General features: G+C 52.8%; 2 protein-coding genes across 2 annotated transcripts in view; one reads left to right on the forward strand and one right to left on the reverse strand.

Moving 5' to 3' along the window:
* The window catches only part of USP24 (ubiquitin specific peptidase 24), a 98546-nt gene extending 88468 nt beyond the window's left edge, over nt 1–10078 (forward strand). The window contains exons 60-68 of the mRNA XM_004699640.2: nt 483–604; nt 1271–1384; nt 3139–3204; nt 5037–5103; nt 6162–6240; nt 7964–8039; nt 8622–8708; nt 9054–9164; nt 9310–10078. Coding sequence (XP_004699697.1) covers nt 483–604; nt 1271–1384; nt 3139–3204; nt 5037–5103; nt 6162–6240; nt 7964–8039; nt 8622–8708; nt 9054–9164; nt 9310–9372 — 785 coding nt within the window. The 3' untranslated portion in view covers nt 9373–10078. The remainder of the gene's footprint in view (nt 1–482; nt 605–1270; nt 1385–3138; nt 3205–5036; nt 5104–6161; nt 6241–7963; nt 8040–8621; nt 8709–9053; nt 9165–9309) is intronic.
* A 3236-nt stretch (nt 10079–13314) lies between these two features.
* The window catches only part of PCSK9 (proprotein convertase subtilisin/kexin type 9), a 44813-nt gene continuing 31490 nt past the window's right edge, over nt 13315–26637 (reverse strand). The window contains 13 exon segments of the mRNA XM_013003838.1: nt 13315–13368; nt 14364–14545; nt 15014–15191; nt 16274–16422; nt 16832–16927; nt 16930–17013; nt 18816–18842; nt 18845–18886; nt 18889–18997; nt 19927–19957; nt 19959–20115; nt 25030–25162; nt 25368–25501. Coding sequence (XP_012859292.1) covers nt 13315–13368; nt 14364–14545; nt 15014–15191; nt 16274–16422; nt 16832–16927; nt 16930–17013; nt 18816–18842; nt 18845–18886; nt 18889–18997; nt 19927–19957; nt 19959–20115; nt 25030–25162; nt 25368–25501 — 1376 coding nt within the window.

A 26637-nucleotide genomic window follows, 5' to 3' on the forward strand; every position in this document is an offset into this window, starting at 1 on the left:
GGAGCATGCTTGCCGTGATGAGGAATTGAGGGTCACAGATTGTGCTCACAGGAGCTGCTGATTGGGTGTATGTTTTACTGGGCCATATTCTCAGCCGCAACCAAATGAATAAGACTTAGAAGAAGAAGAAGAAAAACTGAGTGTAGGCCCCTATTTTCGTAGCCAATGGTGTTCCCCTTTTCATCCGGGTCGATTCTGCTTGGCTGTGATTTGAGGACAGTTGTGTGAGGAACAGATATGTGTTGGTCCCGTGTCTGTCCAGAGGAAAGTCTGGACATTTTATTCAGAAGCTATTTTGCCTCTTTAAAAGATGGTCTTGGGTCAAGGAGACCAGGCACACAGTGGTCACGGGCGTGCCTCCTGTTTCGACACACTGAAGGTCCAGCATTGGAGGGTCAGATTATCTTAAGAGCATCTGTTTCATGAAATGTCTCCTAGTGAGAGTGGTGTGTTTTCTGCTTTGTTCCTTTGGTCTCCTGAAGCTCCGGGTTTATTTAAACAACGGCCGCCCATTAGCATTGCTCCCTCCAGCCCTCTGCTGCCCCTCCACGAGGAAGTGGAAGCCTTGTTATTCTTGTCCGAAGGGAAGCCTTACCTGTTAGAGGTATGTACCTGTTATGCTCAAGCTGTCGTTCTATTTTAGTGATTGTACCCTACGTGAGGAACAAGCACTTTTGGCCATTGATTTTGCCCGGTCCACTGATGAAGAGAAGGTCTGGCAGCATAGTCAGCTGTGAACCGCAGATCTGTAGTTGAACAACCAGTTGCTCCCAGGAGAAAGATGAGGCGTTTGCTCTCAGTAAAGCTTCAGAGTCTCGATGTCAGTGGGATTGGTCTCTGGCGTGCTAAGGAAGAGCGCGCTGTGGCCTGTCCAGTCGGGCCCCTTCTCTCCCAGAGCTCCTGTCTCTTGTGACTGGAATCTTTTGACCCTCGTGTATTTCTGGCTCTGCAGTGATCTGCATCCATGCACACCATCTCCTGCTGGTTTTAAAATCATAAACCACAGTGTTGTGCTGTGAACCTCATTTTGGTTCTTTCTTGGATCTGTGGTTACTTTAATCTCTCGGGGTGTTGCTTTTGAAAATCTGATTTCCACAAAATCATTTCAGAAATGTTCAGGTACCCTGAACCTATCCACAGGCCCCTTGGAGCTAAAAGGGGGGAACCCCTGCTCGAGGCACTGTTGGTGATACTGAGTGAATGTCCGTGGAAGCCAGTTAGCATGGATGTGACGTGAGGAAAGGTAGCGCCCTTTGTCTCGCCCCTGCAGGTCATGTTTGCGTTGCGAGAGCTGACGGGCTCGCTGCTGGCACTCATCGAGATGGTGGTGTACTGCTGTTTCTGCAATGAGCACTTCTCCTTCACCATGCTGCATTTCGTTAAGGTCAGACCTCACGGGTGCCCGGGGACAGCCAGAGAGAGCTCGGTTGAGGCTTTTCAGAGAATGTGCCTTTGTCCAGGCTCTGGACAGCCCCCCTCATAGTCCTGTTTTCCTTCGTTATATTTTTTTAACGTAGCTGTGTTTTTAAAAATGCAAGGAACTGAGGAGGTTAATCACTGTGAACAGTCCTGGGACTTTACTGTGTGCAAGCTTGTGTCTTTTTCACTTGACACCTGTAGGTGTGCCCCTGCCGCCTCCAGTGTACCGTAACGCAGCCCCCGTTCCCCTCCCGGTGCTCCTGGGTGCCATGGAATAGCAGTTCATCACTACACAGTGGTGGTACTTGTATAGCAAATGGTTTATTTTTTACCCCAGTTACTAATCATTTCCCTAGGCAACATTTTAAAAACCAAAAGTAATTTTTCCCCACTTTCTGAAATAGCATTAATTACAATGATGGTTTTGACTGATGTAATGCCCATTCATAGTGACCCTTACAGGACAGAATAGAATTGTCCCATCGGCTTCCCCCCCAGAGAGCAGCGTGGTGGGTTAGCCATCAAGCCTGAACCCCTGTGCCGCCAAGGCTTCTCTTGTGATTGAGAGTAATGAGGTACTTAGACTTCTCTCCCTGGATGCAAGCATCGTTCCCAAGCATGTGGCTATTGAATTTCTCAAGTAGTCTCATGTGATACTGTTGTTGCACTTGAAAACCTGCGGCTCGGAGTCAGCCACTTGCCCACGGCCACACATTGAGACTTGGCCGTCGTCTTGCTGACCAGTTTTCCAGGAGGTATAGGAAAACCTTTAAACTTCGTTGTTCCTACTTTCAAATCTCCATTTTTAGTTACGTAGCTGTACATGACTGTTGTTTTCCAAAAACTAAAACATACAAAGTCCACCCTAGCTACCACCATCCTCTTCTCTGCCCCCCCTCAGGGACCCACAGTGGCACCGTGTGTGCTCCCTTCCTAACCCCTCTGTACTGCTCTTTATAGCCCTGGTAGGGCTAGTGTTAACACAGGAGTCCATGAGTGCGCAGTTGTGTTTGTAGCTGCGCTCAGCCTTTCCTGCACAGACGTACCCAGCTCTGCGGAAACACCTCCGTTGACTGCTGCCTCCTGCTGTGGCCTGGGGCAGTGTCTCACCCTGTGAAGCAGGAAGGATTATTACTTGCTGTCTCGGGTTGTGAGCGCTCGCTCGGTGAGGAATTGTATGGAAAGTGCTCACTTCTTTCTGGACCTGGCACCTTGGGCGAGTGTGTTGGATGCACTGCCCTTTCCCCCGCGTGTGTGCATGACCGTACGGAAGTACACAGAGGACTACGAATCGTCAGCCTTGCTTTCTGCATTCGTTGTGTCATTTCACACCGCTGACTTTCAGTATGCTTGTACTTACCTCAAAGCCTCTCCTTTGCATCCTCATAGCTACATTGGCCTTTGAACCTAGAACCAAGTAGGATGCAAATGAGGTAGAAGTCTTATTGGTGACTTAGTTTTCTCCCCTTTTCTTCCCTCCCTGCTTGCTCCTCATTGGTGGTTTCATAGTAATGTGTCGCAGAGTGCTGCTCCTGAGAGGGGGTTTACTTCTACTTGGGTCCCCAGCTCTGACACTTGGGGAAACGGTAGCCCTGAGAGGGGAATTGAGTTGCCCGAGGTGAAGCAGATAGTGCACGTGTGGGACGTTACAGATTCTCCTCCGGCGTGCTTTCCACTGAAGAGTGATTGGAATATCTGTGCTTTTAAAATTCGTTTCAGAACCAACTAGAAACTGCTCCCCCGCATGAACTGAAGAACACGTTCCAGCTCCTCCATGAGGTCTTGGTAAGTCGTCCGTGCTGGCTCCCGGTGGGGGGGCCTCTCTTAGTCACGTGTTCATGCTGGCTGTTCTTTCTACTCATTTGGCCTCTGTCCCCGTCCGTGGGGATCAGTCGTGTGCTTTGCATGTTGATCTTGAGATAAATGGTGATAAAGTCCCCCTCATAGGAGCTCAAGTTTTGTGAGGGAGCCAGACAAGTACGCAAGCAATTGCAGAGCCAGGAAGGAAGAAGTAACAGTTTGTGTTTAACCTTGTTGCAGCTTTGCCATGGACAAGACACATGTTACTCGCAAATAGCTATCTCGTTAAACCTCATGCTAACCCTGAGATGGTAAGACACCATGGTTAGATAAAACACAATCAGTTATTTCTACCAAAATTTATAAAAGCGTTTGAACTGTAAAAGGTGATTTTACAATTGTGAAATATAACCTAATTTCAGAGGTGTGAAATTCTGGGGAAGGACATCACTTAAAATCAGCGAAATACAAGATTATTAGAAGTAGAACTGTGGAGTGATGGGCCCCATGGCACCTGGTAATAGTGGCAGGGCCAAGCGCTGAGCCTGGCGCTGGCTCCCCAGCCCACACAGGCTCTGCACACCGGAATCTGGAGCAGCGGAGAGCATTGTAAGCAAATGGATGGCCAAAGCAGGGGACACCGACTGGAGCTTGGGGATCACAGAGGACTTCAGGCACCAGTGCTCATGGGTGTGGACTTTTGCTATAGGCCAGTGGTCCTTATGCAGTGCTTCTTATGCCCACATGCCAGTAGCCTGTAGGTTTGTTTCGGCCCACATCCCATTTTTCTTGACCTCATTAGTCCCTTTTCCTGCTTGCCACAGTCAGCCAGAACCGTAGCAGCAAGGTCCTTCTGAGCAAGGCGTGTGGCTCCACCTCCCCACTGGCCTCATTGTGGTCACTGTGGGCGTGATTGCCTCGACGGCAATGAGTCCAGCTCTGAGTCAGCATTGTCTTAGTGGCCTCTGGGCACTTCACATTCGCAGGCTCTGCCGTCAATGACGGGGAACCGTGGGAGGGTTTTCACCGAAGGGTGGCGTGGCCTGATTTGTGCTTTAGAATGGCCTCTCGAAAGGAGTCCCTTTGCACAGCAGGCTAAAGGGAACGGGTGGGGGATTGGGAGACCACATGTGAGTCAACGGCAGTCACCTGAGTGGGAAATAACCAGGCTTGCCTTTGGAACAAGCAGCAGTACTTTAGAAAGTGAATCAAAAGCTTTGGGTTGTTTATAGAAGTTAGAGAAAGGCTCCTTAAAGGGAGAGGGGCCTATGTGCCTTTTAGAGCCCAAGTATCTAATATAGGCCTTAGGACAGAGCAGGCCTTCTGGATAAGGAAATCCGTCATGCATGCCTTTAATTAAAAAGCTTCTATTTCTAGTTCCTTTACCTCTTTCTGATATGAGTACTTTTACGGACTAGTTCCCAATAGTGGGACTGGCTCTATCAGATCAACTATGAGCACATGTTGTACAGTGTACTGTGCACACACAGTTCATTGCCAGCCCTTTGCAGACCTGGAATAAAGCACACTTTCATGCATTTTTAGGAAAGAGGTCATGTCTTTATGACCTGCAGAGAACTGCATATGGAGTTAGTTGATACATAACACATAGGAAATGATTGGATCTTCAAAAAATGTTCATCGGTGTTTTCTGCTATAGTTTAAAAATTTTGATGTTTTTAAAGTACACGACTGTGACCTTTGTTGTATTGGACTCGAGGCGTGAGAAACAAAGTAGAGCTACCAAAACCACTGGGAGTGAGTGTTCTGTGTGTCCCTTCTTTCCTCGGCCCACCCTCTGCTTCCTTCCTTTGCAGGTCATCGAAGACCCCATACAAGTAGAGCGAGTCAAATTTGTGTTTGAGACCGAAAATGGATTACTCGGCAAGTGTGCAGCCCCTTCCCTGACGGCCGGCCCCGCTGCTCTTCCAGCCGTCGCTCTCGACTGCTGCACCACAAGTCCTGTGGGCCTGGAGCCACAGTCTAAGCCAGAGAGAGAGCAAGCCACTGGGGCCTTGAATTCTTTTACTTCTCACTGTCCTCACGTCCTTCTAGTTCACTTGAGTCATTTTAGATTCTTTTTAGGTACTTATTAAAAGGAAATCCAGGGTCCCTATATATTGCAAAAGTAGCCCTGGTGATGCTGTGGTAACAGTTCAGCTGCTAACAGAAAGGTCAGTGGTTCGAGCCAGCCAGCCTGGAGAAAGATGTGGCTGTCTGCTCCGGTAGAGATCCAGCGCCGAAGCTCTCGGGGCAGTTGTGCTTTATCATGCAGGGCCCCTGGGGCCAGGATTGGTTCGCAAGGACAGCCTTCCGGGCCGCTCCTTTACGGTGATGTGTGCTACCCAGAGCAGGCTCTCAAAACCTTTAGACTGTAAGCTACACGAGAGCAGAGGCCACATCTTAAAATCTGTGCTTCCTTGCACAGTAGTGGGGGCTCCGTAAATGTGTGCAGTGATGCTAATGATCATAATCGTCCCATCTGGCAGACGAAAGGCTATAGAGAATCTTAGAGGTCTCCAAGGAAATCATCAGGTGGCCCTAGTGGACTAGGCTTTGGGATGCTAATCACGAGGCCAGTGGTTTAAACTGACCTGCCTCTCCACGGCAGGAAAACGGGGCTGTTGCTCCTGTAAAGAGTTAGACTCGGAGACCATATGTAGCTGTCTGTGAGCTCGGTGGCAGCGGGCTGTGGGGGATTGAGTGATCAGTCAGTGTAACTGTTAGTCCTTTCCAGTTCTCCTAGGAGTCAGGTTTCCCCATCTCCGGTGTCGTAAAAGTAGTGTTTCTGCCTGTTCGAGTTTAGAGGTGGAGGGATCCAGTTGAGTCGAGCTTTGTGTTGCACTTATCTGCTTATCGGTGTCGTTCACACACTGTCACAACAGCAGTAGGCCCACTTTCCGTTTAGTTCCTTGTTAAAATTCCCTTTCCTCTTCCTTTAGCTCTGATGCACCACAGTAATCATGTGGACAGTAGTCGCTGCTACCAGTGTGTCAAGTTTCTTGTAACTCTTGCTCAGAAGTAAGTACTGGCTTGAAATGGGGGGACTGCTGTTCACTTTACAAGTCCAATATAGTTGGAGGAGAGGAAAGTCTGCCCTGTCTTCGGGCCTAACCAGTCTGACTCTGCTTGTCATATTTGCTTGGAAAGTACAGAAACCTCATCCCATAACCTCCAAAGGGATGAAAAGAGGAGAGTTCCAAAAGATGGTCGCTTTCATGATAGTAGCCACCTGCTCTTCCAGATTCTGGGTCCCCAATTTCAAGGTATCCTTCAAGAGAAGTCATGTTGCCTGTAGCCACGAAGCCAGGCATTGTGCCAAGAGCTTGTGCTGTATTACTGTATGCTGTATTACATATCTTTGCAACAACTGTATGAGGTTAGGTATTGCCATTAGTTCCCTGTCATAGTGGCTTAAGTGACATGCCTAGACTCATAGTAGTAGGATTTGAACACAGGTTGGTTGGAAGCAAAGTGGAGGATTAGCTAGTTCAACTCCCTTGTTTGTACTTCGGCAAGCAAAACAGGGCTGGGTGAGAACCCAGGGTTCTTGAGCAAGCCATCGTTGGCTCTTTGACTAATGAAAGCGGTATCGGGGCTTTCTAAACAGAGGTGAGTAGATGAGAGCCCCATACACACATGTATTACCTAAATGACATAGTGGTGCATAGTAGACAAGGTGGGCATCCTTCCATCGTCATTGTTGGTTCATTAATTCGACTTCATAGTAGCAGCATGCCGCCATCAGTATCTGCCTGAAGAGTAGCATTTCTAAGCAGTGTTGGGGACAGATGGTATATAGCTGACAGGAGCAGATAACTCCGTTCAAGTATCAGTGAAAATATTAAAAAACCAAATGTCTGTGTACACTTCATGATCATAACACATCTATCACACAAACACATCAATGGCAGTATCACCCCCATAGTCTCCATAGATTTGCAAATAAAAATCTAGCGGGGAGGGGTGCCGGGGGTACCACTCCTCCAAGTCCACAGTTCACACATGTTTCCTTCCTGCCGTCATCCATTTCTTAGCATGGAGTCACGGGAAGTAAAGACTTGTTTCACTGTGCCCAAGAATAGGCGCCATTTGCTGTGGGTTTCGTGTTTTGTTTTTCCAGTTCCAACTTTCAGTGAACCTTGAATTTTTTTGTTTTGTCCTTTTGACTATTTTTAAGTGTACAGTATGATTCACTGTATTATATAGCCATCATCACTATCTATTTCCAAAAGTTGCCCATCATCCCAACCAGAAGCAATAGCCCCATGCCCTCCTTATGACCACTAATAAGCTTTGATCTCTGTGCGTCTGCCTGTTCTCAGATAGTTCATAAAAATGAGATCATACAATATTTGTCCTTTTGTGGCTGACTGACTTCATTCAGCATCATGATTTCAAGGGCTATCTGTGTCCTAGTATGTATCGGGGCTTTGGTTTTCTTTATGATGAGTGATACTCCGTTGCATGGGTAGATCCCATTTTGCTTTCCATTGATTTGTGGATGAAGAACACAAAATTTTCATAGAGATTAGTCTAGGAGTCAGATAAATCAGAGGCATTTTGCTGCAGACATACCTTTTGGTGCCTTTTGACACGTAAGCCCTTGAATGTATTGCCTGTTCACAAACTGGATTTCTATGAAAGCAGCATGTGTATCAAAATAAAAGATCTAGTAAGTTAAACAAATGTACACAGCTGTCCAGAATTCATTTCGCTAATAAGAATATTCTCTGATGACCAGGTGTCCTGCTGCTAAAGAATATTTCAAGGAGAATTCCCATCACTGGAGTTGGGCTGTGCAGTGGTTACAAAAGAAGGTAATTGAGTTTTGAGCTTCTTAGACCAGCCGTTCTCAACCTGTGGGTTGCCCAATTCATAACAGGAGCAACATTACAGTTATGAAGCAGCAACAAAAACGATTTTATGGTTGGGGGAGTCACCACAACTTGAGGAACTGTATTAAAGGGGCGTGGCATTAGGAAGGTTGTGAACCACTTTCTTAGACTATATTATAGGATTCACTAAGAGCCCTTCCTATTAGGGGGCGAGATCCTCTTAATTTAGAGACTGGGCCTAGAGAACGTTCAGACCTCACACACCGGTGTGGTGTAGTTGATAGCTGCCTCTATGTATTGCGTTTTTGCGTGAAAGAACGAGACTCACGCACAGGCTGGAAAGGAAGGGCTCTAGGAGAATTGTTCTTTTGTGGAGGCCTTGAAAGTGGTCGGGAACCTTCCATGAAGTCATCTCCTGGTTACTAGCAGGTTGGCTCGTTTCGTATCCACGTTCAGGTGTGTTTTAGCTATTGTTTACACTCTGAACATCTCGTGGAAGAGATGGTGGAGCCCTGTGAGTGACCTTTCGTCTCTGACGGCGTCTTTGACCTCCTTTCATCTCAGATGTCAGAACATTACTGGACGCCACAGAGCAATGTCTCTAACGAAACATCAACTGGAAAAACCTTTCAGCGAACGATTTCCGCTCAGGTGAGGATTCCCTTTCTAAAGGTGGGGTTTGACACCCCTCAAGTGGGCTCTTTACCCTATTTCTTAGGAACTGTGGCCTCAAAAAGAGAGATGTGGGTTGCAAAAGAGCACTAGCAGGAGCAGCTGTTGAGCCAGGGAGAAGACCGCCCCGAGTGTTTCCCACTCAGCAGCTCCGTGAATCCCTTGCTCAGCAGAAAGGAGCCTGGTGCTGCAATTTTGGTCCCGGCGCAGGACCAAGGCAGAGCTGGGAGCCCTGGTGGCTGTGGGAGCCCCACTCAGAGCACCCTGGTGATTGCTGCTCCTTCTGCACACCCATGACTCCTCTTGTGTGTGAATCTCCTGCAGGACACACTGGCATACGCCACCGCTTTGCTGAATGAGAAGGAGCAATCAGGAAGCAGTAATGGGTCAGAGAGCAGTCCTGCCAACGAGAACGGGGAGAGGCGTTTACAGCAGGTATAACTGGCTGTGTGGCTGTGCAGTGCTCAGGGGCCCGAAGTGCTGCCCTCCATTTGTACACAATGCCCTGTCTTTGGGACCTCACCACATGCACAGGTGGGGAGGGGGTGTATGTGATTTTAGCGTCTCTTTCTTCACCCAGGGCTCTGAATCCCCCATGATGATTGGTGACTTAAGAGGTGACCTTGACGATGTGGACCCGTAGCGGAACATGCAGTCGGCAGAGTCAGGGGATGCACACCACCTTTTTTGAAATCAGAATCTCGCCTCAGCCCTTCGGAAGAGCCTGGAGGTGGAGCTGGGAGCCCTCTCCAGCAGTGGGCGGCCTTGGTGTTAAGAGGAAGCACTCTTTGGCCACTAGGAGGCTTGGGAGCTGTCTGGCACCAGGGCGCTCTAGCATGTGGGTCCGCTGTCCCATGGGGGTCCCCACTTTGGTGGGGGTTTTAGGAAATCAAGCCGGCGGCGGCGGGCTTTTTGTTACATGAGCATAACAGGAGTGAAGGCGAGCTGTTGCTTCCTCTGTGATGCTTACAAACAAAATCCCTTTGGTTTTTATATTAAAGAGAAAAAAAAGCAAGCTGCCTTTAGATGTGTGGGGGCAAATTTTTAATCTTGCAGTAACATTGAATAGGAATATCCAATTTAAACTGATGTAAAGATATGTGATAAAGTTCATTTTCATGGTTGTACAGTAGTAGTTACGGAATTCTGTTTACATGGACCTTTGTATTTAATATGTCTCCCTATTTGTACAGCATCTCAGACAGGTGTGGATGGCCGCTCTGGGCATAAGCGTGGATCTTATTGAAATGTTGCCATGATCAAAAATTGGAAATGATTGTGCTCTTTAAGCTATTTTTCTGATGTCATTTGAGAGTGAAAAGAGCAATAAAAACGCTGTGTTCTCCAGACATACAGGGTGCATTCTTTATATCGGTCCTTCACAAAGCTAGGAGTTGCCCCACAACAAATTTTAAAAATACCAAAATAAAAAGCACTTTAAGGTACAGTTTTACTGCAGTTTGACTTTTTAACGCTTGGAGACATATTGAATAAACTGTAGTCATGAATCGCGCCACCTGCGATCATTAGCTTAAACCCAACCCTCGGTTCCTGGCCCCTGGGTACCGGTTGTCCGTGGGTTCCGGGTCTGAAATGGGTGATGCATCCCCGTGGGTCTCGTGGCACCTTGACCACAGGGGAGGACCATGAGACATCACGGCTCATTAGCCCTGCGAAGACAGGGACCAGAACGAAGGGTTCTTCTTCCAGAAAGCAGTTGACCCACCATCCACTTAATTGTATTTCCCGCGTGTGGCCATGTGCACAGGTCACGAATTTCGGCCTAGAAGCCAGCTCCTGTAGGGCGGGGACCTGGGCGTGGCGGTGACTGTGCTTCTTGGGTTCAGTACATCCTGCATTGTGGGCTGCAGGCCTCTAGTTCCATCTTCTACTGTTTTTTGCCTTGCTTTGCAAGAACGAGGGGGGCCCTGAGAAGTGCCGGGTGCCACTGCCACTGAGCTGTGCCAAGTCAGGAGCACAGCCAGCCCCTGGTGAGCCTTTTGGTTTCTTATTGTGTTGTGTGCGGACCCCCGGGCAACAGCATGTCCCCTGCAGCCACACCCCTGCAGGCTCACGATGCCTGTTGTCAGGCACACGGGTACGGGGTGGGTGCCGGGGCCCGCTTTGAGGAGCCGAACTGTGACCTCAGAGGAACTGGCAGGCAGATGGGAAATCTTATGGATTTCTGATGTTTAGCAATTTCAGGTATGATGTTTTAAGTTTGATTTTGAGCAATCGTGTGTCGTCTCCCCCCACCCACCCCACCTCTCCACCTACCCCCACCCCCCCAGAAGGTGCTGTAGACATGACATTGAGTCACAGGTGGTGATATGTCTTGGGGTCTCCCCATTGGCAGCTCCCTGAAATAAACAACGCTTCCTTGCTGGTGACCACTTGACTTCCAACAGCTGCGATCTGCAACTCTGCTGGTGGCTTTGCCCTAATGTAATCTAGCAGCAACAGTTCCAACAGGGAAGAGTTGTCATTTTTTAAACAGTCTGCAGTTGGAGCAGAAATTGCATGACTGCCCCGGTGCTGGGTGGCCAGTCTGACCCTTTGAGGCACCCAGCAGCCATCTTGCCCGTGAGAATACTGGTGTGCTCCAGTGGCCACTCCCCACTGAGATACACCTGTCCTCAGACCCAGCCTGTTGCCCCACCCAGCCCTCCCTCCCTGCGCATATTGAGGTGCCCGCACTTGCCTGGTAAACCTGGAGCAAGCTGACGGCAACCTCCCGTCTGCTACCTCTGGTACACAAAGTCCTGTGTATCCAATTTCTAAAGGGAGTAAACAAGGGAGGAATCTGAATTCTGCTTTTGGGTTGTAGATGGCAAGATTACTCAGCTTACAGGAGCTTAAAATAAATTTTTCAAAAATGTCAAATTGGAGGTCTCTCACCCCCATTTTTCTCCAAATGTCACAGCACAGCCAGGGGTGGGGGCACCCTGGGCTATTGGCACAGGGCCAAGTGGTGCCACGTTTCCGTGTGGAACTTTGAAATAATGGTGTGAATCTGGTCCCCTTTTTAATAATACAGAGCTTATGCGTCTCCAAGCTTCTTTTTTTTTAATCATTTTATTGGGGACTCATACAGCTCTTATCACAATCCATCCATCCATCGCTCAAGCACATTTTTACATTTGTTGCCATCATCATTCCCAAACATGTTCTTTCTAATTGAGCTAACTCCTTATTTTTTCCCTCCCCTCCCTCATGAACCCTTGATAATTTATGAATTATTATTACTTTTCCATGTCTTACACTGTCTGACATCTCCCTTCACCCACTTTTCTGTTGTCCGTCCCGCAGAGAGAGGGTTATATGTAGATCATTGTGATCGGTTCCCCTTTCTCCCCCACCTTCCCCTTCCTCGCCTGGTATCTATTCATTATTGGTCCTGAGTGGTTTATCTGTCCTGGATTTCCTGTGTTTCCAGCTCTTCTCTGTACCAGTGTACATCCTCTAGTCTAGCCGAATTTGTAAGGTAGAATTGGGGTCATGGTAATGGGGAAAGAGGAAGCATTAAAGAACTAGAGGAAAGTTGTATGTTTCATCAGTATTGCACCCTGACTGGTTCATTTCCTCCCCGAGACCCTTCTGTAAGGGAATGTCTAGTTGCCTGCAGATGGGCCTTGGGGCTCCACTCCGCACTCCCTCTCATTCACAATGATAGAATTTTTTGTTCTTTCATGCCGGACACCTGATCCTATCGACACCTCATGATCACACAGGCTGGTGTACTTCCTCCTTGTGGGCCTTGTTGCTTCTCAGCTACATGGCCGCTTGTTTATCCTCAAGCCTTTAAGATCCCAGACGCTATGTCTTTTGATAGCCGGGCACCATCAGCTGTCTTCACCACGTTTGCTTATGCACCCGCTTTGTCTACAGTGATCATGTCAGGAAGGTGAGCATCATGGAATGCCAGTTTAATAAAACAAAATATTCTTGCATTGAGGGAGTACATACAGCATGGGATACATACACTGATCCCATGGAGTCAGTGCTGTGTCCATGGCTTGGAACGAGGAGGCCACAGACCTTCCTGCCAATTGTCATCACCCTGCTCCGAGGGACCTGCAGCCCCTGCTCCCCAGCTGGAAGGCTGTCTGGAGCCAGGTCCCTACCACAGATGGCAAGGGAGTGTCTGCAGAGGAAAACCCGCCCCAGTTGTATGTGTGCTGCATGGAGGCTGCTCACGAGCTGGCAATGCGCATGACCTCACACTCCCCCAGGCCACCTTCGGTACTAGACACCTCCCCCAAGAGGGCGAGACAGGGCCACGGGAACCAGAATGTGGACCAGCAAGCATGCCCAGGGGGAACTGCTGAACCAAGGCAGGGCATGGGGAGGAGGCTGGGACCTATAGGCACCCCAGTGGACAACCTAGGTTGGTCAGGCCCAGGACTTTCGCAGGTGACAGCTCAGCAGAGGCCTGACTGCTGTATTGATGAGCCAGTGTCAGGTTAGCATTTGCCCAAGCTTTGTCAATGAGTCCTTAAAGGACCCCACTTTGCAGGGGGAGCCCTGGTGGCGCAGTGGCTACACAGTAGGCTGCGACCTGCACTGAGGTCGACATCCCGGCGCCTCACCACACACGTATTGTCCACAGGGTCCAGCCCTCCCCACAGGCCACAGCCACCTGCTGGAGTGGGGGGGGGGGGGGGCGAGGCAAGGAAGTGAGTGGTGCCCTGCCCTGCACCCACAGTGCAGCCACCCACCACGGCTCCAGGCTTCTGCCCGCACTCAGCTCTGCGGCCAGTGAACCTGGCACGTCCCTCCTGCCTGCACGCAAACCCTGCGGAGAAGCCCAGTCTTGGCTGTGGCCCTCGGGCCGACCTGCTCGGCCCAACCGCTCTGAGGACTTCCACCGGGAAGCTTCCTGCCAGGGCCCCTGGCTTGCCTGCTCTCACATCAGCCACCGCAGGGCCTTTCCCTGGGCTGTTCTCTCAGCCTCAAACACTGTTCCCCGGAGCTTGCCTCCTGGGTGCTTCGGTCATCGCTGAAATGGAACCTTCTCATGGAGGCCTTTCCTGACAACCCCCCACAGCCATCACGCACGCCACCATTCCTGCCTCTGCTCTACCTTTCTTCTTAGCGCTTGGTGCCTATTAGGCGCATGCCATTGACCAATTCCGTATGCCGTCTCCTCCCCTGGAGGACCCCGCGGGGCTGTTTGTGGGTCTGGACTCCACAGCTCTGAGCACAGGGGGAGGAGGGCAGTCCTGCCCACAGGAATGCATCAGCGGAGCCACAATGCTGCCATCTGCGAGCACTGAAAGAGCAGGCGCTGGGGCTTCCTTGGGAGAAGGTGCCCTGGCTCTTAACAAGCAGGGTTGCCCCGCAACAGCTGTTTCAGTGGAGGCAGTTTTCCTGCAGGTTCCTGGGGGGCTCCCATGCCGCTGGGCCTCCACCCCACAATAATCCAGCTCAGGCATCACCTCCTCAGTGTCCTGGTGGGGTCATCCCTGTGTCTCCAGGGCCCGGCCAAGCCCCAGGAGGATTTGCTAAGGGGCTCAATCAAACCTCGAATGAGGCAGAAATCTGGCTGGTTTGCATGCATCACACACACACACCCCTCCACGCAGGCCCATGAGAATGATGGACACCAGGCGCCATCCCGCCCACGTTCCTCACCTTCCTGGCCGGGCTGGGAGCTCCGTGATCCTTCACTTTGCACTCCAGGCTCGGTGCATGGCAGCAGGAAGCATGCACACTGGCCTCCTGGTGGCACACACACTGGCCAGGCTGACCACGTGGCCTCGGCACAGACTGCCTGTGGGTGCCGACGTTCTCAGCCTCCCAGTGGGAGCTGCAGCCTGCGGTAGCAGAGGGCAGAGGATGGCCGGTGCAGGTGGGAGAACCCAGCCACCAAGCGTCTCTTCTCCCCAGTCCCTGGCCTATCCGTGAGGGCCTGAGTGGGAGTTGAGAAGCCTGGAAACACGTCAAGGTAAGATGAGAACTTGTCGGGGAAACATGCGGGACGGAAACTGGAGATCATAAAAGATGGCAGGCATTGTGGTCAGGTGGAGATGGGTGCTCAATTCCCCGCAGCCCAAGGCGGGGTGGAGGTCAGGGGTGGCCATCCCATCCCCTCTGATAAGGAAAGTGCCAAGAGGGTGGGACGGAGGCCAAGTCACCTATTCAGGGTCACACCATGAATAAGCAGTAGGAATGGGTCTTGAACAGGGTTGTCTGGTTCCAAAGTTAAAGGGTTATTTATGCTGGGTGAGGACCAAGCCCAGTGGGGGCTGGATGCATACCTCAGAGTGGGGCCCAAGTCCTACCTGTGAGAACGTGGTCCTGATGGCGGCAGTGGGCTCGAGTCTCTGCCCCGGAACCAGCTGGGGGTGCTGTGTGGACGCTGCAGTTAGCCCAGGGCAGAAAGCAGCACCTGGCCACAGCGTAGACACCCTGGCCCCCAAATGCACTGGGAGCCAGGCAGACCCGCCTGCCCCCTCGGGCCTGGGAGCCAAGCACAGACAAAAGAGCCAGCCTTAGAAGGGGAGTCAGAGTGCTGAGATGAGATGGAGGGCGCTGGTCTCAGGGGCCCCTCATCCTGACTTCTTGCACCCCGGCTGGAAGCCAGTCAGCCTTCCTCAGACATCTCTGGGGACAGAGAGCTCAGAGCCCTGCCCAAGCCAGCTTGCTGGATGCCTGGGCAGAGTGCTTCCTGGCTCTGAGGCCCCAGGCAGCGCCATTGGTGCTCCAAGAAGGTTGGTGGTTCAAACCCACAGAGCTAGCAATGCCACAGAAGATAGGCCTGTCGGTGACAGCCAAGGAGAAACTCCACAAGGGCAGCGTGCTCCGTGTAATTCAGGGGGCTGAGAGCTGGCATCAACTCGCCGGCAGGGGGTTGGTTTGGGTTTGGGTCTTCCTGAAGCTGACGGTGCAGGCACCGAGAGGGAAATGGCTGAGGGCAAGGCCTCTCCCCGCTCTCTCCAGCACGCACTCCCTAGTGCGCTCAGACACCGACTTCTCTCCCTCACCCTCGGCCTCTGCTTTTCCAACAAACCCTGGGTCCTCACTTAACCCTGTGGTGGTTTGAGAAGATGTCTCAACTCCCAGAACGAGTGAGTGAAATTTCAAAGGTACCCTTGAAATCAGAGTCTGGAAGTCACAACCCTACGGGGCACCCGTGCCATGCTAGTCTGTACCCACACACACCCAGCCAAACCAAAAGGAACTCACTGCCCTCGGGTAGATCCCAACTCATCGTGACCCTACAGGACCCAGAACTGCCCCTGTGGGTTTCTCAGGCTGTAGCTCTTTAGGAAGCCCACAGAGCAGCAGGTGGGTTCCGATGGCTGACCTGAGCCTCGAAGCCCAGCTCATGCCCAGGGCACGGCCAGGGTTCCTCCTACCACGGAGGGCCCTCCATGCCCAGGCAGGCATTGCTTCTTGGGTGGTACTCCCCCCCAACCCCGAGCGGTGTACTGGCACGTGAGCAGCCCCTGAAGCTTGGAGACATTGGTTGGGGGCAGCAGGCCAGGGTGGGGTTGCTGATCTGGGCTGAGATCACAGAGGTGGGGAGGGGTGCTGGTCACCTCCATGTGCTCGCCCAGCCTATTCCCGCTCCTGGAGAAACTGGTGCAGCACAGCAGCTCCTCGTCACTGGCGCAGTGGGCCTCTGCTGTGGCCATCCGCCGAGGCCCCAAGGGCGCTGACCACACGGTCCTGCAGAGCAGCTGCCCACCTGCAACAACGCCCTGAGCGTCAGGACTGGGGCTCTGGGCTCTGCTCACTGATCCCCGCCAAAAAACAAAACAAACTCCCTACCATTGAGTCGATGCTGACTCACGACAAAAGGACAGGCCAGGGTAGAACTGCCCCTGTGAGTCTCCAAGACTATCATTGTTTACAGGAGTCCAAAGTCCAGTCTTTTTCCTGAGGAGTGGTTGGTGGTTTCGAACTGCGGTCCTTGGGTTCACAGCCTAACGTGTGACCACGACACCACCAGGGCTCTTCTTAGGGCTCCCGAAATGATTCTGCTCTTCCAGGCAGAACACTGAGGGGGCTCCACACAGCCCCGAGACAGCCCGTTCTTGTGCCTCCTCCCCACGCTACACCCAGACTTCACACCACCTCCCGGGCCACCCACTTACCTGCTCCGTGGGCACGGGGGTGGGGTGGGGGCAGTGTGGCCACCAGGTTGGGGGTCAGGAGCCGCTGCTCCTCAGGGAGCCAGGCCTCATTGATGAGCCCTTGGCAGAGAAGTGGATCAGCCGCTGCCTCACTTCGGCCAGGGTGAGCTCTGGCTTAGCAGTCAGCATTACAGCCACAATGCCTGGGCAGAGGGTCAGGCAGCAGGCAGTAAGAGACAGGGTGGCCTGCCCCCCGCAATAGGGGACTCCTCTGCTCATGTGTCTACTCACACCAATGCGCACACCAGTACATGCACGCCTACCCACATGTGTGCATGCACACACGAATACACACATGCATGCACAGACACACCCAGCTTTCTCTCGGCCACTGTAGCCTCTTGCTGAGTGAAAGTCAGTGAGACCCCTGGCGTCTTAGTCTACCACATTTCTAGCTCAGAAAAGCCTCGCTGGACTCTATAGACAGGGCAAAGCTGCCCTTTGCGTTTCTTTTGCTTTTTAAAAAAATCATTTTATTGGGGGCTCATACAACTCTTATCATAATCCATACATGCATCCATTGTATCAAGCACATTTGAACATTCATTGCCCTCATCATTCTCAAAACATTTGCTCTCCACGTAAGCCCCTGGCATATAATCCTATGAGCAGGGGTCCTGGTGGCATAGGGAGTTACCCTTTGGGCTGGTCATCTCAAGGTCAGCAGTTCGAATCCACCACTTGCTCCGCTGGAGAAAGGTGAAGCTTTTTATTCCATGTCGAACGTCAGTCTCAGAAACCCACAGGGGCAGTTCTGCCCGTGTGTCACAGGGTCACGAGGAGTCAGATGACTTGATGGCAGTGAGTTTCGTTATTCTGAGTCCTTGGGAGGTGGGTGGGGAGAAAACCTCGTCTTTTTCCCAAAGAGTAGCAGGTGGTTTTGAACTGCTGACCTTGTGGTTGGCAGCCCAAAGCATAACCACTGTGCCACCAGGACTCCATGCACTCACCCCTAGGCTTTGGCAATTGCTGTTTGCTTTTGAAAACCTTGTATCTATCTTTCCGTGCCCAGCTCAGACACTCCTCCTCTGGTCCTCAGGATGGTCAGGTGCCCACCTCACCCCACCTCACCCGGGCTCCCTGTGCCCTAGTCCTGGCTTCTCTATGCTTTTTGTTTTAATCATTTTATTGGGGGCTCATGCAACTCTTATCACAATGCATACATACATTGTGTCAAGCACATTTGTACATTTGTTGCCATCATCAGTTCAAAACATTTTTTTTCTACTTAAGCCCTTGGTATCAGCTCCTCATTTTCCCCCCTCCCTCATGAACCCTTGATCATTTATAAATTATTATTTCATGTCTTACACTGACCAATATCTCCCTTCACCCTCTTTTCTGTTGTCCATCCCCCAGGGAGGAGGTTATATGTAGATCATTGTGATCGGTTCCCCCTTTCTCCCCCCTCCTTTCCCTTCCCCTCCTGGTATCACTAATCTCATTATTGGCCCTGAGGAGTTTATCTGTCCTGGATTCCCTGTGTTTCCAGTTCCTATCTGTATCTGTGTACATGCTCTGGTCTAGCCCAATTCTAGGTAGAATTGGGGTCATAATAGTGGAGGTGAGGAAGCATTAAAGAACTAGAAGAAAGTTGTATATTTTATTGGTGCTACACTGCACCCTGACTGGCTCGTCTCTTCCATGTGACCCTTCTGTGAGGGGATGTCCAGTTACCTGCAGATGGGCTTTGGGTCTCTACTCCGTGCTCTGCCTCATTCACAATGATATATTTTTTTGCTCTGGATCTTTGATGCCCCGAACCTGCACCTGTCTCCACCACAGACCGAGTGTCCTTGAGGGCGCCTGCTGCCAGGCCTGGCTTGTCTTTGGCTGCCTGTGCCCGGCAGAGAGGCTGGCCCACAGAGGGCCTGGTGCAGACCCTGCCTGACCTTTAGCTGTTCGAATCATGGTGGCTCAAGGGGGTGAGCAACGGGCAGCTCACCAGCCACATGTGCAGCGGCCTGTGACGTCCACTCTGTGATGCAAAGCAGGTGCTACAGTCACTGGAGGCGCGATGATGTCGTCCCCTGGGGCAAAGAGGTCCACACAGCGGCCAAAGCTGGTCCCTAGGGCTCCCAGGGTCACCGGCTGGTCCTGGGCATTAGTGGCCCCAACAGTGATGACCTAGAGAGGTAGAGACAGAGGGCAGGTGGCAGAGGGGCTTCAGGAACAAACAGAAACCCTATCAGCTGGACTGGCTGATCCCCACGATTACCCTTCTCCAGGGCCTACTCTGCCCACTGCTGGGAGTGCCCACAGAGACAAACCCTTGCCCTGGGAGCTGGCATCCAGTGGAGGAGACCGACAACAAGCCCCCAGCCCCAGCCCCTTGGTGCGTGAGGTAGTTATGGGGCAAGGCAGAGGGAAGGGAGCGGATGAACCAGGCGTTGTTGGTTTTGTTCTGTTGGGTATCCAGAGAGGGCCGCGCTGACAGGCCAGTGAGTGGGGTCGAAGCAGCGGCCTTGAGAAGAGTGTGTCCACAGGAGAGCTGGGCGCACCAGGACGCTGTCGAGGGCTGATGTCTCAGAAGCAGGTCGCCGGGCTGTCTTCCAGGGCATGTCTGGGTAGACTCAAACCTTGGACCTTTCCACGAGCAGCCGAGCATGTTAACCATTAGTGCTGCCAGCTCTGTGATTGGACCACTAGCCCCCTGCCCAACACACACACACACTCCATAGACCCCGAACCCTAGACAGGGTCCCACCATGCAGTGGGTGGCCTGCAAATGTGGGTCAGGTGAAGCCCAGGTCATGCACACGCACCAGACTGCCAGCCTCCAGGTTCGTGTCTAGCATGGACTTGGCAGAGGCCGGTGCTGCTGACTGCTGCCTCTGTGAAAGAGGCCCTCTGTTCCCAGCCTCTCACGCCTCGCCCTGGTGTAGCAGGCTGGGGCTTGGGGGCAGCCAGACACCAAAGAATTCTGATGTGGGGAGGGGGCTGCCAGGGACCCCTGAGCTTTCAGAGGGGGATGGACCCCCTTCGGAGAACACACCACAGGAGTACCCAGTGTGCCCCCCAGGCCCCTCTTGGGACACATGGGCACCAGCACTTACCTCCGGGGCTGAGGCGGGCGAGTAGAGGCAGGCGGAAGTTGCCAGCAGCGGCGACCAGCACCACCCCGGCCCTGGCCAGGCGCTGGCAGGCAACGTTGAGCACCCGGCTGTACCCGCCCACCGGGGACAGCAGCACCACCAGCGGCCCTGCAGGCTGGGCCTGCTGGCTCTTCTGAATAAACTCCAGGCCTGAGAAGACAAAGCCCAAGTCATTCCCTGAGGAGATGCCGGTCCTCTGGTCACTGCCACCACCCCGACCTCCCCAGACACACAACATGGCAGCAGTAAATCAGCCAATGGGCCTCCCTCCATCTCTCAAACAAACGTCAGGACCTTTGACTCAATGCCGACTCATAGTGAATGACCCTGTAGGACAGGGTAGGTCTGCCCTGTTCCTAAGACTGCACTGTTTACAAGAGCAGAAAGCCCCCTCTTTCTCTCAAGGAATAACGGGGGTTTGACCTGCTGATCTTTGGGACCAAAGCCCAAGACGTAACCTCTGTGCCACCAGGGGGTCTCAGGCTGTCACCTCGAAGTGCCCATTCTCAGAATCCAGTAACAGCGCCACGAACCTGCTGCTCCCAAGTCCACTGTGACTCGCAGCCACCCCAGAGAGGGTGCCAGAGGCCCGGCTGCCTCGTCTTCCTGCAGAGCAGCTGTGGGGCTCGAACCTGCTGTCCTTCCCTAACGCACTCCGCCACTCCGCTGTTTTCCCAAGCTGAGAAGCTGGGGCACTTAGCGCTTCAGGCCTCCCAGGAAAGGGAAGGGGGCCCTGCTTTGCCCCATCTCTGACCTCCACAGCCTTGCTTTCTGTCAGTCCTAATGGAAACTTCCATTGAAATTTCTAGAATTTTAAGGGTGAACCAGTGTCTTGGAGCTCTAGTGGTGTAGTGGGCTACACTGAGCTGCTAACCACAAGCTCATTGGTTCGAACCCACCAGCCAGTCCTCAGGCCACAGATGAGGCTGTCTCCTCCCACAAAGATTTAAAGTGTTGAAAAGCCAAAGGGACCATTCTACCCTGTCACAGGAGTCGAATCCACTCGATGGCAGGGAGGTCATCCCTCTAATACCTGCAGGCTGTTCCCCTTGGAAAGAAGGTTTTCTTTGTTCTGATCAAGCAGAACGAAATAGGATTGGGTTCTAAATCTAAGAAAAGCAAGCAAGCTGATCACACACACGGCATAGGGGTGAAAGGAGGTTTGGGGGAGACAGGTATCATGTGTGGGCTCATCTACAAGCCAAGAGTTGGACCACAGGGAAGGAATCACACAACTGAGACGCTGACTTGGCCTTGTCAGCCTTCAGAACTTTTAGAGAATGAGCCTCTGAGCTTCAGAGCCCTTCCCTGCGGGGACTCCTGCACAGCAGCAGCCCCAGGGCACTGAGAGAGCCACGCCTGCTCACTTCCCACCCCTCACCCCCACCCCACGCTCTTGCAAGCCCTGGCCCCCCAACCCCCACCCCTCACTAGCTGTGTGACCTCCCTGTGATAGACCCTCTTAGTAGGGGCCACAGCTCCTCAGATTTCGGTGAGGATTAAGGGGTTCCCCAGGATGCCATCACAATTAAATTGTTTTTTTCATCCAACACTTTGTCCACAAAGTTAAGAGAGAGCTTCAAATTGGGAGATTTTTGATAACATATATGATAAAGGTTTGCTATCAAGAGTGTAAAAAGAACAAGAACCCTAACCATGCAATACAAATAACCAATTAGCACACGCAACAGTGCTCCCACACCGGCGAGTGGATTCCAACTCAGAGTGACCCTACAGAGCAGAGTGGGATGCTCCCACGGGGCTTCCAGGGCTGTAAGTCTTTACAGAAGCAGACTGCCTCATCTTTCTCCTGAAAAGCAACTAGTGAGTTCGAACTCCCAACCTTTTAGTTAGCAGCTCAGTACTTAGCCACTGTGCCATCGGGACTCCTGTGCTACGTTCACCTGAACCCTCCTGCTATTTAAAAATATTTTTTTAACAGACACAGCTAACTCATTCCACGATGTCCGTTCACATACAGTCCTGTGGTTCAATCCCACTGGGTGGGTGCCCCACTCCTGACAACCCTGAAGGACAGGTGGAACTGCCCCTGGGGTTTCTGAAACCAAACATCTTTATGGGAGCAGAGAGCCTCATCTTTATCCCCAGAGGAGGCTGGTGGGTTCGAGCTACTGACCTTGCGGTTAACAGCCCAATACAGAACCCACTGTGTACGCCACCAGGGCTACTTCTACACCACATTGTGTGTGTGGGGGGGGGGGGGTGAAACCAAAATAACAACTCGAGGCCATTCGGATTCACAGCGATGTCTATGTCGGAGGACAGAGGAGAACGGGGCGGGCTGTTTCTGAGTCTGCGCATCTTTACGGGAGCAGAAGGCCTCGGCTGTTTCCCACGGTGCTGCTGGCGGTTTCGAATGCATCTTCTTGAGGTTAGCCGCCCAATGCGTAGCCCACGACACCGATCAAAACCGCAGTGCGTTGTCAGTGCACACCCGAAGTCCATATGAAGGTGCAAAGGACTTTTCAAGTGACAAGCGGCAGGCCGTGCTCACACGCACCCCAAGGGGCTGTCCTAGCGCGCAAGCAGGTAGGTGCCTGCGCCCCAGCGTTCCTTGCAGCACTCCCTCTCTCTGCGAGGTGGACAGGGGTGGGAGGATCGAAGCGCCCATCAGTCGGGGAGTGCACTGAGAGAGCACTTGAGTCCTAAGGAGCAGAATCATGCGGGGTGGGGCCCGGCCGCGTTCCTTCTGTCGCTGTGACTCGACAGAGACCGTCCCGCGACCTGCTACAGCCTGGAGAAACCAGGAAAGCCTCACACGGGGGAAGTAAATCGGCCACCAAAGGGCAAACATTGTCTGATCCCCTTTATCTGAAGTATCTGGCACAGTGGTTGTCAACCTTCCTGATGCCGCGACCCTTTCATACAGTTCCTCATGTTGTGGTGACCCCCAACCATCAGAAATAATGTGCTTTCCGATGTTCTTAGGCGACCCCTGTGAAAGGGTCCTTCGACCCGCAAAGGGGTTGCGATTCACAGGTTGAGAACGGCTGATCTAGAACAAGCACGTGCACAGAGGTCAAAGTGCATTTGTGGCTTCCAAGGGAGAGGTGGGGGGACTACGGGGACTTCGGGCAAAGCTGAGTTGTGGTGATGGAGATTTGGAACTGCAAAGTGACGAGTCCAGTCAATGTCGCTGAGTTATAGCGACGGACACTGCAGAGACGGCAGTGATGTACATGGTCTTTAAAAGACAGAGGCACACCCTGGAGCTGGTGGGGCCTGGACCCCCACCACAAGCACACCCTCCCCTCTGCTGCCCTCGCCAGCGCATCTTGCAGCCCACCGGGTAGGGCCACCGTGGGATGGTTCTCACCCCTCCCTAGCCCGTGGGCTCTGACCCTGCGGCCTAGAGCCTGGAGGCCTGGGTTCAGCTTGATCCCTGAGGTGCCAGGGGTCGAAAGGTGACAGCTTGTCCTCTGTCAAATCAGGTGCGGCCTGGCTGACCTCTCAGGACCTTTTGGATCTGGGCCTCTGAGACCTCCCCAGAACCTCTGGCCGAGATGGAAGCTGGAGTTGGTACCAGGGGTTTGTACCAAGGAGAGCCGAATAGAACCAGGGAGGGGTTAATGAGCACCACAGTCACAGCTGCTGTTTATTATGCACCTACTGTGTGCTGTGTATCACCGTGCTTAGTACCTGACACGTGTTTCCTGGATGGCCAGCCTACAGAGGCGCTAATGACTGTAATGGCCACTGTTTACCGAGCACTGCTCTGACCTAGGCTGTGTGTCAGGGGCTTCACACAGACCAGGGCCTGAAAGACAGCATGTGATCTACCTCTAGAAGTCGCCACCCAAGAAGATCTTTCATGAAGAGAGGGATTCTGGGAGTGTGGCCTCTCTTCCTCCCACTGACCTTTGGGACTGGCCTGCCTCAGCGTGGGTCAGTCAGTAAAGGAGTGGGGCAGGGCCTTATTGGTTCTTGCCTTTAAAAAATCCAACATCAAGACCTGTTCTCCACATAGACACAGCTCAGGCAAAGCTCACTGACCCCCAGACTGACTCCTGGGCCTTCCTAGCCTTTTAAATAGGCTTGTGGGCTGCCTCGGTAGGTGTGGGGGCGAGGGGGTGCCCACACAGGTGTGCTTGCAGTGGAGACCAAGCCTGCACCTTCTCCAGTGAGGCCAATAGCCCCAGGACAAGTCACCTCCCTCTCTGGGCTAGTTTTCCTTGCTCTTGAACAGGGATCACGGAGGCAGCCTCAAGGCACGTGCACAAGCTCTCCCACTCAGCGTCTGATTGCGGGAGGCACTTGAGAATGAGAGTGCCCTCCCTCCTCTCTGTCCTCAGGCCCCGGAGTCCTGGCTCTCAGCTAGATGGCACCTGGGCCCAGGCAGGGGCACCTGAGGGAGTGGCCTGCAAAAGTTTTGGAAAAATCCTCTGCCAGTCTCTCTACCAAGTCTGCCTGGCTAGGGTAGTGTGCAGGTCCCAATCAGTCATGCAAGGGAGTGAGTCCCTCGGTTTTAGGGTAAGGTGACCAGATGTTAACATTGGTAAAGCGGGACAAAAGCGGGACACCATTGATAAAACCCATATCCTGGCGAAATAGCCACATAGCAGCCGAAAACCGTCTACCCTAGCTTGTCGTGCATTCTTTCCAAACATCGGGACTTCTTAAAAATGCTGCGGGATGTGGGGAAATTGTTAAAAATTGGAACTGTCCCGCCAAAAGCGGGACGTCTGGTCACCTTATAATTTAGGGACATGCAAGCAGAAGATGGAGACATTTGCTTAGATAACCTCAAGGGTCCATCAGTCCTGAAAAAGCAAGACAAGACACCAAATCTTGCAGGATTTCAGAAGGGGAGAAGAGGGACAGTGTGGGAAGTTGTAGGAAGACTCAGGAGTCAGAGCAGTGGGGACTGGGCTGAGGTCCTGCCCTCTCTGAGCCTTGGTTTCCCTATCGGTGCCCATGGGAGCCCAACCAGCTCTGATCCGAGGGGACTTCTGGATCAGGACTTGCTACTTCTCTGGGCTGGAGCCACTCCCCACAGCAGCGCAGACGCAGAGAGAGCAGGGCCGCAGGCCGGGCACCACTCACCCATGAGAGTGCTGCTGACGGAGCCTTTCCCTTGGCAGTTGAGTACATGCAGGCTGGTGCCCTTGGCCACACCGGCATCCCGGCCGCTGACCAACCCTGCCGGGTGCGTGCCGTGGCGGTCACACTTGCTCGCCTGTTCAACCAACACAAGGTCCATGTGAGATGGCCCACCTGCCTGGGCACTCCCACCCAATTGCTGAGGACAGGGGATGGGCAATGACAGGTGGGGGCCAGGGCAGTAGAGGAGCAGGAAGCAGTCCCCACCCACCTGCGGGGGGCGGGGTGGGGTGGGCGGGGGCAGTCCTCTTCCTGTCGTTTGTGGCCCAGGGGCCACTTACCTGCCTGTGGAAGCGAGTCCCATCCTCTTCCGGCACATTCTCAAAATCGATGACTGTGACCCTGTCCACGATTTCCCGGTGACCACTCTGGATGCTGGTGTCTAGTAGATATACCTCCACCAGGCCGCTGCCATCTTTCCAAGGCGGAGTTAATGGGAGAGGGTAATGTGATCCTGAAAACATGAATGAAGTAGTTCACGTACTGCTGCTGTGGCGTCAGCTGCCATGGAGCCTGTGCCCAGCTTGTGGCGACCCCACATACGATGGGATCAGACCCCTCTCATGGAGAAGGCTTTCATCGACTGATTTTCAGAAGTAGATCACCAGGTCTTTCTTCCCAGTCTGTCTTCGCCTAGAAGCCCCAAGCCCGGCCAAGCATCACAGTGATTAATAACAACGATGCGGTCAACGCAGCCCAGCTCAGTGCCTTGCAGTCCGTTCCAAGAGTTAACACATATGAACTAATTACAAAACAGAAGTCCACAGAGGTTAAGCAATGTGTTTAAAGTCACCCTGTGGCAATGAATTGAAGAACAGAAGGCTGAGCTAGCTAATAAAAGGCTAACCTGTAGTCTCACAGGTGGGGAACAGAGGCTCAGAGAAAATGCGTGAGCCTGGACCTCTTGGCCCCAAGTCTGTGGTTCTCTGCCCCCAACAAGTTGCCCAGGAGGAAAGCCCTTCTAATGGAGTCAGCTCAGACTGTCCAAGAGGCAGCACAAAGGTGGGACTCGGGGCAGGGGGTGGACTGGGAGACAGGCCTGTGCTGAGCCAACGGGGAAGGGCGGGGAGGGTAGAGCCTGCAGACACTCTGCGGGAGAATGGGAAGGATGGTGGTTTGGGTAGGAAGAGGCTGACTGCAGCAATGTCACAGGACCGTGTGTGAAAGAACACTGCCCGGTAACATGTCAGCAGGCCAGTGGGAGGCCCCAGGCAGAGACGGCCCATTAGAGGAAGCTGTTCTGGGCAGCAGCGGCTCAGGCCCCACTCAGGCTCTGTTGCAGGCTGGGGCAGCCCAGGAGGGGAGGTTGAAGAGACACCATGGTGGAGCCTTGCTCCCCGGCCACCCAGTGATGTTCAGAAAGGGCCTCATGTCTTTCTGGGACAACCTCGTCTCTCCCCAGAGGAGGGTGCAAAGGCTGGTGTCAGTTACTACCCCCGATGGGGGTATTAGAGTGGCGGCAGGTGTTTGTTCTCGCAGGTCAGGAAGCCCCAGGTCTGGGACCCAGGTGCTGGCAGGGTCTCACTCTCCCCAAAGACCATAGAGGCAAAT

The sequence above is a fragment of the Echinops telfairi genome, unplaced genomic scaffold (genome assembly GCF_000313985.2).
Source record: "Echinops telfairi isolate 266 unplaced genomic scaffold, ASM31398v2 ScPeMD7_443;HRSCAF=831, whole genome shotgun sequence".
Lineage (NCBI taxonomy): Eukaryota > Metazoa > Chordata > Mammalia > Afrosoricida > Tenrecidae > Echinops > Echinops telfairi.